Source organism: Cynoglossus semilaevis, chromosome Z (genome assembly GCF_000523025.1).
Source record: "Cynoglossus semilaevis isolate Cse_v1.0 chromosome Z, Cse_v1.0, whole genome shotgun sequence".
Taxonomy (NCBI): Eukaryota; Metazoa; Chordata; class Actinopteri; order Pleuronectiformes; family Cynoglossidae; genus Cynoglossus; species Cynoglossus semilaevis.
The window spans coordinates 2325672-2343739 of record NC_024328.1 but is presented as its reverse complement, the minus strand read 5'-3'; the positions used below and the strand labels follow the sequence as shown (position 1 = coordinate 2343739).

At 41.8% G+C, this 18068-nt stretch overlaps 1 protein-coding gene across 8 annotated transcripts in view; it reads right to left on the bottom strand.

Annotated features, from left to right (window-relative positions):
• Nucleotides 1-9: 9 nt before the first annotated feature.
• Nucleotides 10-18068, bottom strand: part of cux2b (cut-like homeobox 2b) — a 104919-nt gene continuing 86860 nt past the window's right edge. For 5 of the 8 annotated variants that reach the window (XM_017043048.2, XM_025053056.1, XM_025053055.1 and 2 more), the window contains 17 exons: nucleotides 17252-17396; nucleotides 17069-17154; nucleotides 16736-16802; nucleotides 13201-13249; nucleotides 12362-12466; nucleotides 11938-12129; nucleotides 11768-11826; nucleotides 11624-11672; nucleotides 11093-11192; nucleotides 10219-10851; nucleotides 8896-8997; nucleotides 7348-8186; nucleotides 6939-7104; nucleotides 6298-6615; nucleotides 6018-6206; nucleotides 5629-5926; nucleotides 10-5468 (listed from right to left, as the gene is read on the bottom strand). In XM_017043048.2, coding sequence (XP_016898537.1) covers nucleotides 4682-5468; nucleotides 5629-5926; nucleotides 6018-6206; nucleotides 6298-6615; nucleotides 6939-7104; nucleotides 7348-8186; nucleotides 8896-8997; nucleotides 10219-10851; nucleotides 11093-11192; nucleotides 11624-11672; nucleotides 11768-11826; nucleotides 11938-12129; nucleotides 12362-12466; nucleotides 13201-13249; nucleotides 16736-16802; nucleotides 17069-17154; nucleotides 17252-17396 — 4184 coding nt within the window. In that variant the 3' untranslated portion in view covers nucleotides 10-4681. The remainder of the gene's footprint in view (nucleotides 5469-5628; nucleotides 5927-6017; nucleotides 6207-6297; nucleotides 6616-6938; nucleotides 7105-7347; nucleotides 8187-8895; nucleotides 8998-10218; nucleotides 10852-11092; nucleotides 11193-11623; nucleotides 11673-11767; nucleotides 11827-11937; nucleotides 12130-12361; nucleotides 12467-13200; nucleotides 13250-16735; nucleotides 16803-17068; nucleotides 17155-17251; nucleotides 17397-18068) is intronic. The other 3 variants (XM_017043050.2, XM_017043049.2, XM_017043051.2) reach the window with 3 other exon arrangements.

Genomic DNA, 18068 nt, shown 5'->3' with positions numbered 1-18068 from the left:
ACACTAGACTCTTAAACAATTATGTATTGAATAATGGCTTACATATGCAAATTCAGTTCCAAGAAACTCATCATAGTATTATTTCATTCTTTACTTACTGTCACCATTTGAGTCTTTTTATCTAACATCTGCCAAAGCCTGTGGGACCATTCTCTTTATTAGCTCACAGCAGGAAACATTTTTATCCTGTTTGATATACCCTAAATCTTAAAAAAAAATCCCATTTATCCACAACTTTGAATACAGTCATTCCAATTTCGTTGACAGATTACCTCTTTATTTAGTGACAAATGTCAATCACAAAATAAAACCCAGTATCTAGCATGTAGGGCTCTGGTTAGAAAAAGCTTTGCTTTTTTCTAAGTTAATTGATGGAAATCCTTACACTACACCCTCTAAAATCACATTACCAAAAGGCATTTTGTTTATGTGAGGACAGTCCATGAGGCAAAAAATAATATTAACTTTAAATTTGTATGAAGTGATGGTAAAGAAGAAAACAAGCCATTTTCAACATATAGTAGTATTCTTTGAGATATCCATCAGAATATAAATACTATTTTCATCATACAACACCATTTGCCTGCAAAGCTTAAAGTACCCTTGCAGACCACTTAGACCAATACATTTGCCTTGTTCAATAGGTGTGCAGTTTCTTTTAAACCTCAATCAATGCAAGATTTATTATAACTTCAATGAAGAATTGTTGATCCAGGGTTCCTAGCTGTAAAGTTGCAGGATAACAGGCCAGAAAATGGTTGCTGCATGAAATTGTTTTCTGCTAATGAAGTAACCCATGCACCACTGAAAATTTGTCATATTTAATCAGACATCATTGCCATGTTGAATTTGTATAACATTTGTTATGATATTTTGAGCAGTTTATGAGGCAAATGCATCATCTACAGTAATAATCTGCTCCTTTAGTTTGGAACAACTGTGATGTATTTGCAAAATGTTAGCTGAAGTTGGACCAAAAGTTTTTCCTACCGACAGAGTCCACAACCTCGGACAACAGCATAATGCGTGGAAAATAATTATTCCTCTAATTTGGTTGTTTTGGATACATTGCAATGAATTCTTAATGGCTCAGTAAGGGTCACGTTCATAAGCTTGATCATGCATGGTCATTACTTAAATGAAATAAAACAAGTGCTACTTCAATCCATAGTCTATCCCTGTTCCCTGTGGCAAGAGTGAATTTTTCATGCAGAGCAATGAGATGAAATAAGCATCACATGGAGAGTTATTGTCCAGAATGTTTCAATTTACCATGAAATATGGCGAAAAGCCAGTAAAAAAAACATCCACTTCTAATCACACAGTATGCACAACAATCATGGTACAAAAAAGGAAGAAAACAAGAAAACAAAGTTCTGTGGCTCATAGAAAAAAAGAACATTAACTTGAGAGAGCAAAGTCCCCTGAAATATAAAATGCAACCCGTCAAAATCTTCCCAGTGTAGCTTTTTCTGTGACTTAATGAATTACTAACAGCGACAAACTCCTGACAAACCTTAGCCTCCTGTGAGAGCTTTTATTCTCATATAACCTTCACCGATCACAGGCCTGTTTAATAAACAATGAAGCTGTCCCCTACACCAGGTAATGTTTAAGCAGAGAGTCGGAATCACTGATGAGAGCAGGTGTTCGACTTAACCTTTAAAAAGCAAGACTACCCTGAGAGAAGGTCTAAAATGTGGGCAAGCCTGCCAGACCACCACTGGCTCTGAATGAGTTTGGTTTATTAAATCTGTACACTCTATTTCAATATAATCAGATCATTTTTGTTCCAAGTAGGTAAGATAGCGTTTTTTTGTTTTTGTTTTTGTAAATGTGTTAATATATATCTCTACATAATACAATCCAAGTCCTCTGAACTATGTAGACATGTGCAAGTGTTTACTACCAACTTCAACGATACAGTAAAGGCAAAGACTTGTGGACACTAAGTTAGGATAATGTGGATATTAGCAAATTTTTCTCGAGTCCTCACAATTCTTCAATCTAAGTGCTGTAAGTAATTCATACGCGAGGTATTGAATATCTAGTTAACTGAGTATAAAATAGAGGCAAAAATACAGAAAGAAGAAATTTTTTGCAGGCATGACAAAGAAACTACAGACACGATACACAAGTGGTTAAAGATAATATGAGAGGAGACCTGTGACCTTTGTGTGACCTTCAATATAGTGTATACCAACAGACCAAGTGTTTCCATGGTAGTGGGAGGTGGTACTGTGTGTATCATGCTCTCTAATACTATGAACTTGGAGTTTCAATCTCAGCACAGATGTTTCCAGAAAACCTTTACAAGACCTGCACACCAACATGACTGCTATTTAAAAATCTTTTAAAAAAAGTTTTGGTCCTGAATATGTCAGAAAAAAAATGATCTAATCTTTCCCCAAAATTGAATAATATGGATGACCTAATCCAGGGGCACTAACCCCAAACATCACTCACAGACAGTCATTTTCTCTAGGTACATTAAATTTAGGAGCCTTGTGTAGAAAACATTATGAGTAAAATGTCTTGTGGAGTATAATAGTGTTATTTTTTCTTTTTAAATTTTATTTCAAAAATGAGTATTTTTGTCATGTAACACCGTGACTGAAAAAATAACATCTTCCTCAATGTCCATAAAGGGCCAAAGTTTCTCCAAATCTAAAACACTGGAAATTATATTTATTTTAATTAGTAAAGGTCATTTACATTTTCCATGTGGCTGTCATGTCTTTATTTAAACCTCCTAGAAGGTAGTTGAATATACACAACTATCAGTGCAGACGTGACAGTCGGTGGAACGAACGCAGTGTGGCAACGGTGATGTTGCATTTACTGTCATCTAGTGGCATTTGAGTTCACTACATCAACATAGTGTTAAGCGATGAAGTTGAATGAATGTTAATAAAGTCCTGACTGGCCAAAAGGAAATGGACCATGCAGACTATACTGACTTTATCAATTAGGTTCTTAATTGTATCTTTTTTTCCCTTCTTTTTTAACTTCCTAGTTTTACATTCACTGTTATAAATTAAACCAGTTTTTTGTTTAATCTGGAATTGATGTTCGTATAGCAGTTCTGACAAAAATAACCAATGTCCTGTCTGCATGACCAGGTCCATCAGATAATTCTTGTTTCCATATTTTTCAGACCAGCTATTTTTTAAAGCACAGACTAAATTTGTGAACAATAATCATAGAACAAATCCATCTTTCCACCTCATCCTTATCTCAACAAGCATTGGATCTGAGGACCACAGGGCAGTCCACCGGGGAAGAGGTCATGGGCATCGGGTCCAAACATCTGCATGAAGGTACCCAGGTCTGTTCAGTGCTGCCTGCAGCACCAATTCTCTCTATGTTTCTTCACTTCACAGCATGTCTGTACACATAGAGGTTGAGTGGCTTTGATCAAGTGCATGATATTGTAGCTGTAGTAGAAGATGCCTCCTGAGAAAGTACACTCAGTCAGTCAAGAGAGGAGGAGGCAAAGGAGCATCCACGCCCCAATAAAAAGCAGCTTATTCTCTGTGACAACTTGTGCTCGTTGGGACTAATTTTATCAGTAATATTCTGGAGCGTGATACCAATACCCTCCCCTTAAATGATTAAAAGAAGCATGGCTCATGTTGATGTTGAATGTGTCATGATGTCATGATGTGCCTCAACATAATCTGAGGTAAACCAGGTGTCTGGTGTCATGGCCCAATACAGTCGGAGATCCAGTGCCTTAATAGAGACTGAGAGGTAAGTCTGAAATTAACTGTGTAAACTGTGCCACTGAAAAAGCACGAGGCCCTAAACTGTAAACCTTAAGGGTTAATCTCAAAAACGCGAACAAAACGAAAACACTAAAAGTACTCTACTGGTTAGGGTTATGTTTACTTTTTTTCTTATTTTTGCAGGGTTTTCATCTTTTTTCTCTTGTTTTCACTCGAGTATAATCACAGATGACTAACTACAGAGGATAAGAGGGTCAGGTGAGTACCATGCTACATCAGGTTCAGAGAAGGCTATTGCAGACAACTCTACAACATATACAACCACATTTTATACGTGTGAGTTACAAAGATTTTTTAAAACATATCACCAAGAAAGCAAGAAAGTACATACAAGGTGTTGAGTATTTAGAGTCTTAAAGGACTATCCCTCTGTCAGTAACAGGACTTCATGTTACTTGACCTACACTGTCCAGTCTCACAGACAAAATCTGAAAAATTGCTATTCAAAAAGTAGCAAATTTGGTCAGTGTCTCTTTTTTTTAAATAGTTGTAGTGCTTTTAATGGCTTAAGACAGGGGTCTTTTTTAATCTCACCCAGTGGCAAATCTACAGAACTTCAGTGTACATTTAATGACACCATAGCTGCTGCAAAAGTCTTCATGTCAAGTCCAAAAGGTAAAACAACAGCTACGGCTGTCACATATACATATTTCAAAGTAGTATGCATTATCAAAAAGAAAAACACATTTATAAACAATTTATCCCCCGCCTTCTTTTTTTTTTTTTAGTTTTTGCAGGGAGTTTAGCTCCACATTCCTGTTTCCTGTGACAGTTGCCAGTCTGAGAGGACAGGGATTTTGGGAGCTGGGCTCCATACAGTCTTGGAGAAGATTTTATCTGAGTCTCCACCTATGTGAATGTCAACATACTACATACATGGGGAGACAAGGGACCTAAAACTCCCATTCCAGTGTTTCCTCTCGATTGGCAGCTCTCTCTAGCCTGTGGATGATGTTATTGAGGTTGGCCATTTTCTCATTGCGTCTCTGAGTGCTTCTGTTGACTTTGGGGCTTTGGAAGGGAGGGATGTGGTTGGGGTCAAGGCTGTGGTTGGTGCTGGTTGAGGGTGTGTTGGGCAGTGAGGGTGATATGGGAGCAGAGGAAGAAGGGACGGGGGAGACTGACATCATGAGGCCAGGTGAGGAAGCTGCAGAGGGGGAATTCAGGGAGACCTCCAGGCTGCTGCGACAGGGCTCTGATGAGGACTTGAAGCTGACTGGGTCAATGGGGGACTTCCCAGAGTCTTCACCCTCAGGCCTGGAGTGGCTGCCTCTCTGGGTTCCCTCAGTGGAATCTGAGCCAGAGTGGAACCCTTGAGCTTGGCTGGTCGATTCCTCCTCGTGCCTCTGGCCAATCAAGTGAGGTTCACGGCAGCCAGAGTCGGAGTCCTGGTGTTCACTTTTCAGCGGTGGGTATTGAACTGCCAAAGAAAAACACTGAACTTTTGGTTCTCTCTCAGAGTCCTCCTCCCCCTCCTCCTCGTGCTCTCCTTCTTCCCCGTCCATTGCCTCCTGTTTGACATGAGGCAGCACAGTGTTGTGTCCTGAGAGCTTCTGCAGCTTCCTGTCCTCTCCGTCAGAGTTTGGGCTCCGTGTCACTGATGGCAGGTAGCTGTGGTGCTCAGCGTCTGTGTCATTGTCCGGCAGACCTCCCATCAGCACCTCGCGTCGCATCCTGGACCTGCACACAAACACTGATCATTAGACCAGATTTACACAAAGATTGGGGTTTGTTAACCCTTAAAATGTTCTTTCAGTGCCTTAGAAAGTGGCAGCTAAGCTTCTTGTGATAAAGCAATACCTAACAGTTAAAAACAGTAGATAAAAGTTAATGGACTGACCTGTAGTTGTGGAACCAGTTGATGACCGTATTGGTTTTGAGGTTGAGTTGGGAGGCCAGCATCTCGATGGTGTTCTGTGAAGGGTAGGGCTCCAGCAGGTAGGCCTTTCTCAGTGCTTCCTTTTCCTCTGCTCCCAGCACCACCCTGGGCTTTTTCACCTGGCCGTACGGACACAGGTCGATAGAGACCAAGTTCGGACTCACACACTCAGATCGAGTGCTGGGTGAGTCACTGTCCGAGCTGGTGCTGAGCAGCCCGTATCGCCTCTTCAGATAGGCTGGAGGGAAGACAGTAATATCTGGTATAAAGGGATTACAGAACGCCAACAACTCAAACTTGAGTCAAAAGATAATTATTATTTTTGCTTTAAATACCATTAAAATACAAACCTTTCTTCTCCATCTTCTTCATGACTCTGAGCTTGTCTACATTGTAAGAATCACTGAGCCACATCTGCATACGTACAAATGGTTCTCTGCCTTTTAGGCTGAGCTTGTGCCAGGGTTTGGGTCTAGAGAGCAGGTCTGATACAGAACCTTGTGTCAGACCCAGGATGGTTTCCCCGAAAAGTCTCTGACCTGTGAAAAAACAAAACCCCATGTCAGTCAGGGTTTGTTTTCTAAAATGTATTCTTAGATCACACCAGTAGTGCAGTTTAATGCTTCTCACCTAGGTTGTTGTCTGTTAGCACCTCCTTCACCTTCTTGGTGATGGCATAAGTGTCCAGCTCTGGAGACATGGCCACCAGCTCCTGGATGCCCAGCGGGTTTCTCGGCTGATATAAAGCCATGAGTGCAGGGATGGATTTTCCTCCTCCGTCTGGGTGAGAGTGCAGACCCCGACCCAGGCCCAGGCTCTCAGGCTGCTGGTTCTCTTTGCTGCTCTCCAGGGACAGACCCACAGGTTCGACCAGAGGACTTGGATGACTGTCTGCTGGACTAGGTGGCGGAGAGGGTGAAGAATGGGCCGTCACTGGGCTTTTGTCTACTGGTAAAGAAAAGAAAAAGAAAGAAATTATAAAAGGTGATGAGTCACTCACTTTGGGCCTTTACCTCCAGTAATCATATTTAGTTGTTTAAAATGTTTATTTTAAGAACAATAATAGTTAAAAAACATCACTTAACTGTGAATTTAAAAAAAAAATCAGATAATTAAAAAAGCCATAAACATTCTAAACAAACCTTGTAAATATAAACATGTACAGCATTTTATGGTCTTTTACAACTTTGGTTTTATTTCCCTCTGATGAGCCTGACTGTAATACATAGTGTAGGATTGTCTGTTTGGTGAGATGTGTGTCTGGACATTACCCTGAGCATGGCCCTGACTCGGGGGTGGGTTGAGGCTCTGGCCCAGCTGGTCCAGTAACCACAGCTGCATGCGAATGAAGGGCTCCCTGCCTTTTTGGGTCAGTTTGCTCCAAGGTTTGGGCCGAGATAACATGTCGCTTACACTGCCCTGAGAAAGACCCAGGACCTGGGAGAAAACAAAACAAGGAGTGAGTGTCTATTGATTATTTACATAGTGTTGCTACTGAAATAAAAATTAATACAAATTCTAAAAACTAACCACTAGATGGCAGAATCACACCATTTACGAGTTGTAAATAAGCTGTGCCTGTGGATGTGGTTCCTGAACTTGTTTATTGGAGGTGCTGACCTTACCTATAATGAATGCCATTTCTACATTTAGGTTTAAGACACGTGAGCAACATCTGACCTTTTCTCCAAAGATCCTTTGGCAGATGCCATTTTTGGCCAGCTTCTCCTTCACCTGCCGGGTCAGCTCAATGGTGTCCACCTCTCTGTACATGTACATCTCATACTGTTCTGGGGTCAGTGGTGGTACAGTAGGTTTAAGGGCACGTGGGATGTATGCCGGGTAGTAGGACAGACGTCCTGGACCAGGACCCGGAGACTCGCCGCTTACTGAAGTGTCTGACTCCACCTTCACCTCCACCGGTCTGCTGAGGCCCAGTTCATCATCTGCTGCAGAGGCCTCTTCACTGTTGGGGAGACACTCACCGTTCTCCAGACGAGGCCACGGCCGTGACAAAGTAGGAGGCCCAGAAGAGGAGGAGGACAAGGATGGGGAGACAGAAGTGAAGGGATGAGAACTACCTCCAGCACTGAAGGCCATGGAGCCCCGCTCCTGTGACCAGTGCTGATCAAAGTAGGTGCCAGCTTCACCGATCTCTGACTTGACTTTACGAATGATGTTCTGGACAAAGGCTGCAGGTGACAGCACACTGAGTGGAGTCTGAGGGCTGCTGATGGAGTTGGCCATGCACACAGTGACACAGCCCCCTTCCTCCTGCTTGATAGAGATGGGTAAAGGCAGGCCCCTGGTGCGCTCTGGAGGCCCGAGACGTTCCACTTGCGCTCCTGAGCTGGCAGCGGAAGCTCTTCCACAAGCTTCCATCTCCATCAGGGCGTGCTGCTGGGCCTCCATCTCCCTCCTGGCCTGTTCTAGAATGTTCTTTATGGTTTCATCTGAGCTGCCCCCAGCTCCATTACTGCTTCTGCCTGAAGAGCTGCTCAGAGACAACTTGCCATCACCTAAAAATATGCATTAGAGCAGTACATCAAAGAGTTTATTAAAGTAAGCCGACATTGTATTTAATTATCCAAAAAAATTAATCAATATGGCTTTTAGCGTTGACATACAGGAGATATTAGAAGTTGACAAACTCCAGCTTTCAGGAGCCAGGATTTTCAATGTCAAAGACACCAAGATATTCACTAGTAGAAACTTTTCTTTTTTTATTCAGAGACTATTCTAAACATTACAACTGAAAACAAACAAAACCCCTTCTATACCTTGAAGCTCTCAAGGTATAATCAATGCTACGATGCTACAAAGTTTTCTTCGTTGTTTCTTCTGCCATCACATAAAGTCACAAATACACAAAAATAAATGTTTTGCTTCTATACTAGAATTTTTTCATGCTTTCAGTGTGGCACCCTACAGAAACACCAAAGATCTTAGAATTCCTCAGAGGGATCTTGTTTTTTAAGGTATTACCCAGGAGGGACAACATCAAAGGACATTGAGTAAACATCCTGTGTTGTGATAAGATGACAGGTGTTTGATCCTAAATCTACAGATCACAATTGGCACAATAATGACTAAAAAAACTAGTGGTGGTAGATGTATGTAACAACCTGTATTTTAGTCAATTTCCCTCCTTACAGAGTTAAATTAAAATGTACAGATTGTGTGTGTGACGTATTTATATTCACTGTATGACTGGCAGCTTATCCTCACCTCCTCTCTGGGACTGGATCTCCTTCTTGGCCTGCTCCAGGATATTCCTGATGGCATCGTCTGACCCAGTTTCAGGAGTTCGGATGCGTGGAGTGATGCTCCCTGCCACAGAGGGTAACAGGGAGAGATACAGAGGAGGAGGAGGAGGAGGAAAAAAAGAGGAGGGTGAGTGGGATGGTTGATCAGAGAGCACTTCCAAGGCTTTGCTTTGACTGGTAGATCAATGGCTGCCTTTGAGTGCGTGCTGTCTGAGGTTGCAGTATACAGGAAGCTTAACTTTCAAAAAGCTGTGAATCTAGGGAGAAAACAAAGTTTTGGAGTAACATTGCAGAGGAAGCGGTAAAGAAGTCAAGTCAGAAGTGAGGGTGGAGTAGATTAAAGAGGTTTAAACGTACAATGTTCGGACACGCTCGGTGAAAACAACCACAGTCTTCACAAAGTACTTTGGTAAGGTCAGGTTATCAACAGGCTCACAGTGCATGGGGATAAATGTAGTCTTTTATATTTATTACCTCATGATTTTTTTTTCGTAAATAAATACAAGAATTTATTTTTAACAAAGACTTCATTTTCTAAAACAGCATGAAGGTGTACTACGATAAAGCGACTGTGTTTATGATGAGGAATCCTGGTGTTTTTATTAATACCTACAAGATAATGGAAACACATTTTTATGATGAAGCTGTTCTATTATTATAAACCAGTCATTCATTAACTTTACTCATTATATTAGGGGAACACTTCACAGAGGTGTCTTATAATAATTCAGCTCCTGCATGACCATAGTTCTGAGCTCATGGTCAAACAGAAATAAGGTCTGGTATTACTTGACGTTAGTATAGTAAACATTAACCAAAATATAAATAAAATGAATAGCTAAAAGTCAAGGAGTTAACTTAAATAAGCTACGATTAAAACTAGAGATGTCAGGATGGATATCAATACTGCAAATTGTAGGAAAAAAGAAGGTATCAATCCGATACCTTCTTTTTTCCTCCAGCAAGCCGTGGACTGCAGTTACCGAGGCGATAGTGTAGTTTTGTCAATATCTAATCCTGAAATATCAGACCAACACCCCTCCTGAGTATCAGATCGAGCCATCCTTAGGTAAGGCTAGCTAAAAAATACTGTCTCTACATATTAGTAAATGACAAAAATTAGCTTTGTGTTTAATGCTACCATATAGCTATAGCTATAAGTTGTAAAAGAGAAGACTTCAGTCCTGGATTTCATGGTTCCATTTACAAAAATACACAATAAAACATTGGATGCTGTGTATGAGTGACAGCTGTGACTGTTTAATAGGAGTTTGCTTCCACTAACCTCTCTGTCGGACCTGGATGGTCCTAAGGGCCAGAATGTTCTGCTCGTCAGAGAGGAACTGCTTCATTTTGATAAAAGGCTCTTTTCCTTTTACCGTCAGCTTCCTCCAGGGTTTTGGTCTGGCTAAGATCTCACTGACTGATCCCTGTGACAGGCCCAGCACATAGTGACCAAACACACGCTGGCCAATGTTATGTTTCAGCAGCTGCTCCTTCACCTGAAAGGCGATCTCTGCTGTGTCGAGCTGGTCCTCGTCTCCAGCTGTGGAGCTGCCACTCTCTGACTGGTCACTGGGTAAACCGGTGTCACCACTGCCTGCTCCCACAGAACTATGAGTGGTTGACATCAGAGCCACTTTAGCTGCATACAGGGCTGTAGGAAAAGCCATAAGGCTTTCTTTTTTAAAGTGTGGGGAAAGAAGCTGCTTGTGAAGGACGTGATCTGCTGACTGTCGTTCCATGGAGCACGGAGACACCGAGAATGGACGAGCCAAGTCATGGCTGGAGGAGGACGAACCATCCAGAGTGGGTGGTCCTGGGCTGGGTGATGCCCGGACATCCACCTGAGAGAAAGACGAGTGGGATCCGAGTGGTCTGCCAGTCTCCCTTCCTGCATCATCAGACTGGTCGTCGTCTGGTGAGAGAAAAATACAGTTTCATTCTCAGCCCTTCACTGGACCTTCGTGAGTTAAGTTTATGCAGAGATTCAAGTCTGAATAACACTGAGTCCAGAAATCAATTGAGCCTGACCAATAAAAACCAGGCAATTAGCGGACTATTTGACAAAACTCACTACCTCTTAAAACTCCCAGAACATTATATTTAGACTTAGAGTAGGAGAAAGAAAAAAAAGAGTTTGTTCTTTTTTTTTTTACCAGTGCTGTGCAAAAGTCGAGACTTATCCACCAGATATTTGTGAGACGGGAGAAAGGGCTCTTTATCCAGGAGGAGAGTCTCTGTAGCCTTGGCAGACTCCTTTACACAAACACAAAAGATGACCATCAGTAAGTCACAGGTTCAGATGATGGAGAAATTTTCCACACAAAGGAAATATTCACTAGTATATTTTAGAGCACCTTTATTTTCCTTTCTATCATTAGACAATGTATTTTCTATTTAAACAATAATAAAAACATAAAAACTAAATCTATGAATATATGAAAAAACGTCAGCATGAAACCTGTTATTTGTCTCAAGCAGTGTTTCCCAAAGCAATATTTGGTAAGAAAACAGTCTTCACCAAAGTGAAAATTAACAACAACATTCTAAAGGACTTAAAATATTTAGGAGAAACGGAGGAGAGACCAGTGATTCCAAGTTACAAAAAATAACATCAACACAACCAAGTTAACAATTAAGGGTGTTAACCTGACCCTCTAACCCCCTTTGGGACAACGTATATATACCTGTGATGAGCCTCCATTAGCTGAAGCCATCTTCATTACTTTAAGGGTACTGTGAACAGTAACAGACGAAGAGGCAGAGTCAATGCAACACAGTTTTATTTCACATTGTTATAAATGACATTTTGCTGGCACCAAAAATATCACCTGAGCTCAGTTTTAATCTCTTCATAGTCAATCTGGGATTGCAGTTTAGCCTCTAATCTCTGAAATGGAAAATAAATCAGAAATAATGAGCGTTAACTGTCACAGCCTCTGAGAGCTGTGTGAAAAGTTCTCCAGCACCTCCTGTCATCTCACATGTCACAGTTTCTCACCTCGATCGCTGCGATCTTGTACGCCAACTGGCGCTCCAGCTCCAGGATTTGATTGGACGATGTCTCCTGGACCTCCTGCAGTGTGAACTGCAGCCGCTGAATGTTTTCTAGAAGACGGAGGATTTCACGGTCCTTGGCCAGCAGGGCGGCCTCCAACTGTGAGGGCAACACCTCACCCTTCTCCTTCTTCTCCTGTCAGGGTGAGAAAAAAAAAGTGTGAGGAGGTGAGACAACGTTAGAGGACAGTCAGTAACTCTCATCCTGCTGTTAACACATACAGAACCATGGGTCAGTAGATGTGTTGCTCAAAATTTCATGACGATCTTTCAAAGGCCTGGTACAAAAACTATTTTTCTCTCTGTGCAATATAGTTTATTCAAAGTGATTTTTACTGCTGTGTTCATGAACATCATTACAAGCTTACCCTGCTGGTGCCCTCTGCTGGATGAGAGTTGCCTGTGGCGGCATTCTGACCATTGGCTAACTGCTCCTTTAGCCTCTCCACCTCCTTCTGAGCCAGTTCTGCTCTCTGTGCACAGACATCGCATCACAGTCTTTAAAATCCCCAACACTAAGCACATCAACGGGCTAACAAGACGATCAAGGTGAGGGCGTATGCTCTACATAAATCAAAAGAAGGCGCCCTTGCTAAAAAATTTTAGCGCTGAGCACCAAAAACCCGAGCAGGGGCGTGAGCAGACAAGAGCAGTCACCAGTTTATTCTGCTGAGGGTGCTGCTTCCTCGGCCCACTTTATTCCAAAAACTGTTTACCTGCTCTGTCACACCGGCTCTAATTAATGATTCATTTTGAGGACATTTATCTAGTAGTCGTTAGCAAAGAGCAGTCGTTAGCAAAGAGCAGCAGCAGGAGAGCAGATAGAAGAAGAGGATATGGGGAGAAGAAGGGAGCAGGAGAGGAGAGAGGTATCATTGGGACAAGAACCAATCAAGACAATGAGGTAACTAAGAACCTCAGAGTTCTGGGCCGAGCATCAATCCAGTTCTGTAGTGTGTTCTCAGCAGAGTGGAGCCTTGCTGCTCTAGTGTGACCACTGTCCAGGGGGAGGGGGAAGTAAAGGGGGGGGGGGTCAGAACAGGTTTATACTTGCTTATCACACGCTCAGATAAGGAAGGGCGAGAAAAAGGGAGAAAGGAAGGAGAGGAGGCAGGGAAAGGAGGGGTGCAGGACGGAGAGGGTCTAATTAAAGACGGGCCTTGATTGCAGGAGTGATTACAACCTAATCAAAACTGAATGTACTCACCTGGTTGGCTTTCTCCAGACTCGCCATAATGGTGTCAATCTCTGTCTCCCTGGAACACATGCAGACACACACGTCATTCAGCCAAAAATAGAAACCATTCATAACACTTCATCCATGGTTCACAAAAGACTGACGTCTTGTAGCTATGATTGTCCATGGACTGGGTCAATTTTGAAAAAGTTACATGTGTGTACTCCGGTCTGCATGCCAATGTGTTCCTGGGCAAGAAAATTAATCCTACGTCACAAATCTCATCAAGATTTTGCTGATTTTCCCACTAGGAAAGTGGGAAATGCAGTGACACTAGTTTTGCTCCATGTTTGTGTTCATAGTCAAAAGTAATGCGTACTCACTCCTCCACTAATGCACATTAACTAATTCACAATCTAGATGGGTCCACCTCCACCTCTGGTTTGGATCCAGAATGAACTAATACAGGAGCCAAAAAACAATGTGGTTTTCACTCTACATATGTCTGATCAAAAACCTCAAATAGCTCGCTAATTCTTGTTGTGTTGATCACATGACAACGTCTATGTGTCAATTTAAAAATTTACAACAGTTAACATATACTCTATCCCCTTCTGAATGTGAACAAAAACAGGAATGGAGTGAATTGACTAATACAAAGTGGATTCATGTTTGAAAACAAGTGTGAAAACAGCATTTGTGTCCTTCCAGGCAAATCCAGATGAAATAGTGAGAACTGTTAGAGGAGGAACATCTTGCATAACTAGCATATGGTTGGAGCCACCTATGTCTTCAGATGATCAGCTCGTCAATAGATTTACTAAGACGCTGGACCAAAATTTGACAAGACTACATCACACATTTGTTTCCAATTCAGGACCATGATGGCAATCGCCTGTCACAACCAGACTCGAGGTCGTCTGTCAATCAGCCAATCATTTGATGACCAGTGAAGCACTAACTACAGTTACTGCTGAAGTTCAGTTCCATTTGCCATTGGGGACTGCACTTTTAAAATAAAGGTAGATCAGAATGAATTAATGAGGCAGCTGTGATTTATTTGAATATGCATATTTATGTTTTCAGGACACAGCACCAAAGGGACAAAATGTGCCTCAAATATACTACAGTATTTTTTACATTTTGTATTTAACAGAGCTGAAATGACTCATATGTTTTTACCTGACTGCTCCTATAGTCTCACATGAGTTTTTGTGATTAATTTACATGTTTGTGAGCTAAGAATATTTATATATATATATATTTTTACTCATAGGTAGGTTGTGTATTAAGACATCACATCAAACACGTTTTTTTTTAACATAATTTAGTTTATCATTTCATAATAACTATTTATGTTCACACATTTCTTGGACCTACTTTTAATCATTTTTGGCAATTCATTTTTTTTTTGCATATACCCGTATATATTATTCTCCTCACCATTAGTACTGTGCACTGCAGCTCTGGTTTCAGAGGGTCTCACTCACGGCCTGGTTCTATCAATAAGAGCAGGAAATTTGCCGCCCACTGACAAGCAAACACTAACAGGTGTCAGCTCCACGTTTTATGAACTTGTGCGGTACGGAAAATGTTTTGTATTGATTACCTGCTCAGCTACTCAAGCCCAAGCAGACAAATAGTCTTTCTTATCAACATTGAGGAAACAGTCAGTGAGAGTAATAGAGAGAAGCTGCCGCTGCGAGGCTCAGGGTCGGGGACGGACAATTGAGGCTGGAGCTGTGGGGTCAGTGACGCTACTGTCAGCCAGGTGAGCAATGAGAGCAGGATGATGCACGTGCTAAATGACACACTGCAGCAGAAACTCTCTTTCACAGCCACCGCTGCCTCACGCGAGACGTAGGCCCAAATAGAAAAGGTGTCCCACCCAACAAAATAGATGGCAGTGGGTCCAGAAACATCAGTTCAATTGCAGCATGGATTAAGCCTGGGAGAAAAATCCATTAGCAGGGGGCGACTGTGCTCTGAAGTAAAACCCAAACAAAATAGTGTTTGCTTTGAATGTCTATCGACATCCTTCATACAAACTCTGATTCATTTCAGGCACATGGTGGATACATTGCGCTCAAAGACTAGGACAAGGTAGAGTGTTTTCTGAAGCAATCTTTAAATGGAGCAATTCTTCTTGAGGGCTGTCAAGGCCCAGTTGCCAGTGAAAGCAAACACAGACCTCTCTCATCGACCTGCATCAGAGACTGAGTCACTCTTTCTAACTGCCTTGACTGTGGCGTTTCTCAGATCTACCATTGACCTGATGAGACTTAAGAGGAGCAAATCCAAGAAGGAGCTGCAGCACTGGAGGAGGAGCTGGAAGGTCCACTTCAAGACCAACAATACACACAGGCTCGACGCAGGGCTAATGTAACAGCCTTGCAATCAGTTTGTGTAGGAATTTTGGGTAAGGATTGGAAAACACAGAGCACACCTTTCCATCTCTCCAGCAGGGGGTGCTATTAACAACATCTGAATTAGGGATTGGAAACAGTGATACCAACTCCAAGAACTGGTCGTCAGTGGCTTCGATTTTTGGAATCATGTGTGATGACATTGCAGGACATTCCCGTTCTGACACCAAGACAGAAGCAGTTTGAAGTGTGGCTGCATTTTGAAAAGCAGACACGGAGGCCATTTGAAAAGACATGCTGAGATTTGACAATGACAACACATGAAAATATAAGTATTCACCCAAATATAATATAATGCAACACTGCGTTCTAGTGTTCACATACTATAAACTATGACTATAGTCACGTCCATGTACTAAAATTACATTTAGGAAAGGAAAGTGAACTCCTTGTCATTGTGACACACAACCAAATGTGACCTCTGCCTTTAACCCATCACCAAAGTGAACAGTGGGCAGCTTTAAGGACCAGGGAGCAGTGAGTGGGGACGGTGCCATGATCAGTGCCACCACTGCCCTTAAAACTGCAGATGAGGAACACACATTGTTGTTGGAGATTTCTGGGTTCCTCTCGTACACACTCAAAAAAACAGGTATTTGCAAAATGGGCTGCTGGTGCATCTTATGTAAACATGCTCCTTTGTGCAGAGGAAATGTCTTTTTTTTCATGGTTCTTATTTTGTTTGAATCAAATTCCAAACCCTGTTGCAGTTTCTGTACCCAACAAGATTCAATAAAAAATCAAATGGATAACTGATATTAATAATGTTAACAGTATCATTAAATTCTCATACATTCCCATCCTGGGTATTAAACAGGTGGAGTTGTAGGACAGGTGGAGGTGGAGGACAGGACGTTCTAGGTTCTAGAGGCAGCAGTATGGAGTAGCTCTGCAGTAACTTTCCAGTACAGAGGCGTTTCACCAGAGACTATTTTGTTTTTTAATTACATTATCTGATGTTGACAAGGCTTTTAAAGGGAAATAGCCAGACATCAATACAGTCCTAACAATGTATAACAATGGGATTTCTATTATATAATATTTTATTTTCTATTTACTTCTCTTTCTTATTATTTATTTATTTATTTTTAAGGTGATTAAACTCAGAACAAACTATGAAAGAAGAAATAGATTCTTACTTATTGGTCATCTCCTGGTTGTATTTACATCGCAGGTCCAGCAGCTCAGTCTGTGCAGTGTTCAAAGCTGGAGCACAAGAGAAATATCAACTTTAGAACAGAATCACCCAACCCAAAGCATATTCTCATCGACTGTTCACTGCACATTACAATAATTTTATCATGAAAAAAAAAGTCAAAACATTTTAAAAAAATCATTGCAATATTTAGTTAAACACAGTCCTGTAACAGCAGGGGGCAGCGTATCACAAGTACATATGTCCAGGCATTTGAATGGACTTCATTTAAATATAACAGAGATACAGAGTTGGTGTCAGTGTTTAAACCACTCACAGGTATGAAGGAACTTGACCTTCTCCTCGGCCTCTGATAGTCTGTCCAAACACACATCAGTGCCCTCCCCCTTCTCCTCCTCCTCCCTGAAAAAGAAGGAGACGTTTACACGTCCAACATGCAACACGCAAACCTCAGCTGCTATTTGAACAGAAAAGTCCAGTCCCAGTTACTGGTTCTCACCCTCGGTTCTCTGCTTGCTCCTGGTAGTTGGGTTGTGGGGATCCCGGGCCCCCAGGAGTTGGTGTACTGTTGGGTGTCATTACAGAGGCTGGAGAACTGGAACGTGGGTCTTTACTGGTCACTGATGGGCCCTCCTCAGTGGGCTCTGTGGGACAAGAAAAGACTTTTTGAAAAGGTGTCCAACAGAACTCTTCCTCCAGATCACACAGCAGGACTGAAGACCACATGATTGACAGCAGAGGGTCAAACTGATTCTGAGTCATGCTGTGACACGTCAAGTCTTTAAGATCAACCTTTCCTTTCCTAAATGTAATTTTAGTACATGGACGTGACTATAGTCATGGATTATAGTACGTGAACACTAGAACGCAGTGTTAAGTTCCCAGCTTTTCACGAATGAGTCCAAGTCAGAGACGAAGGTTTATTTATCCCCCAGGGTTAAATGCCAGGACACTAGAGAAAAGTTCCAGTTCAGCTTACTCAAGTCCAAAGGTTTCACTCACATCGTAGCAAAATCTTCAAATTATCAATGACATTCATGGTCTAGTCCCAGCGTAGTTGTTGAGAAGAAGTTTAAATGGAGTCTGGTCTTTTAAGTCCAAGTTGATGAGAAAAAAACATTTGCAGTCTCTGGTTTTGAAATGTGAGTGAAAGTTAACAAGAAAAGAAAAAGAAATCTCAAGATTGTTCTAAGTCAGAGTCAGGTCCTCAGGGTTTGAATCACAGAAGCAGTTCAATCCAGTCACCTGGTTCGAGTGTCAGAGTCCTAAAGGTGGAACCAGTGCTCCTCTGGTTTAGGAACCACCAGTAGCACTGC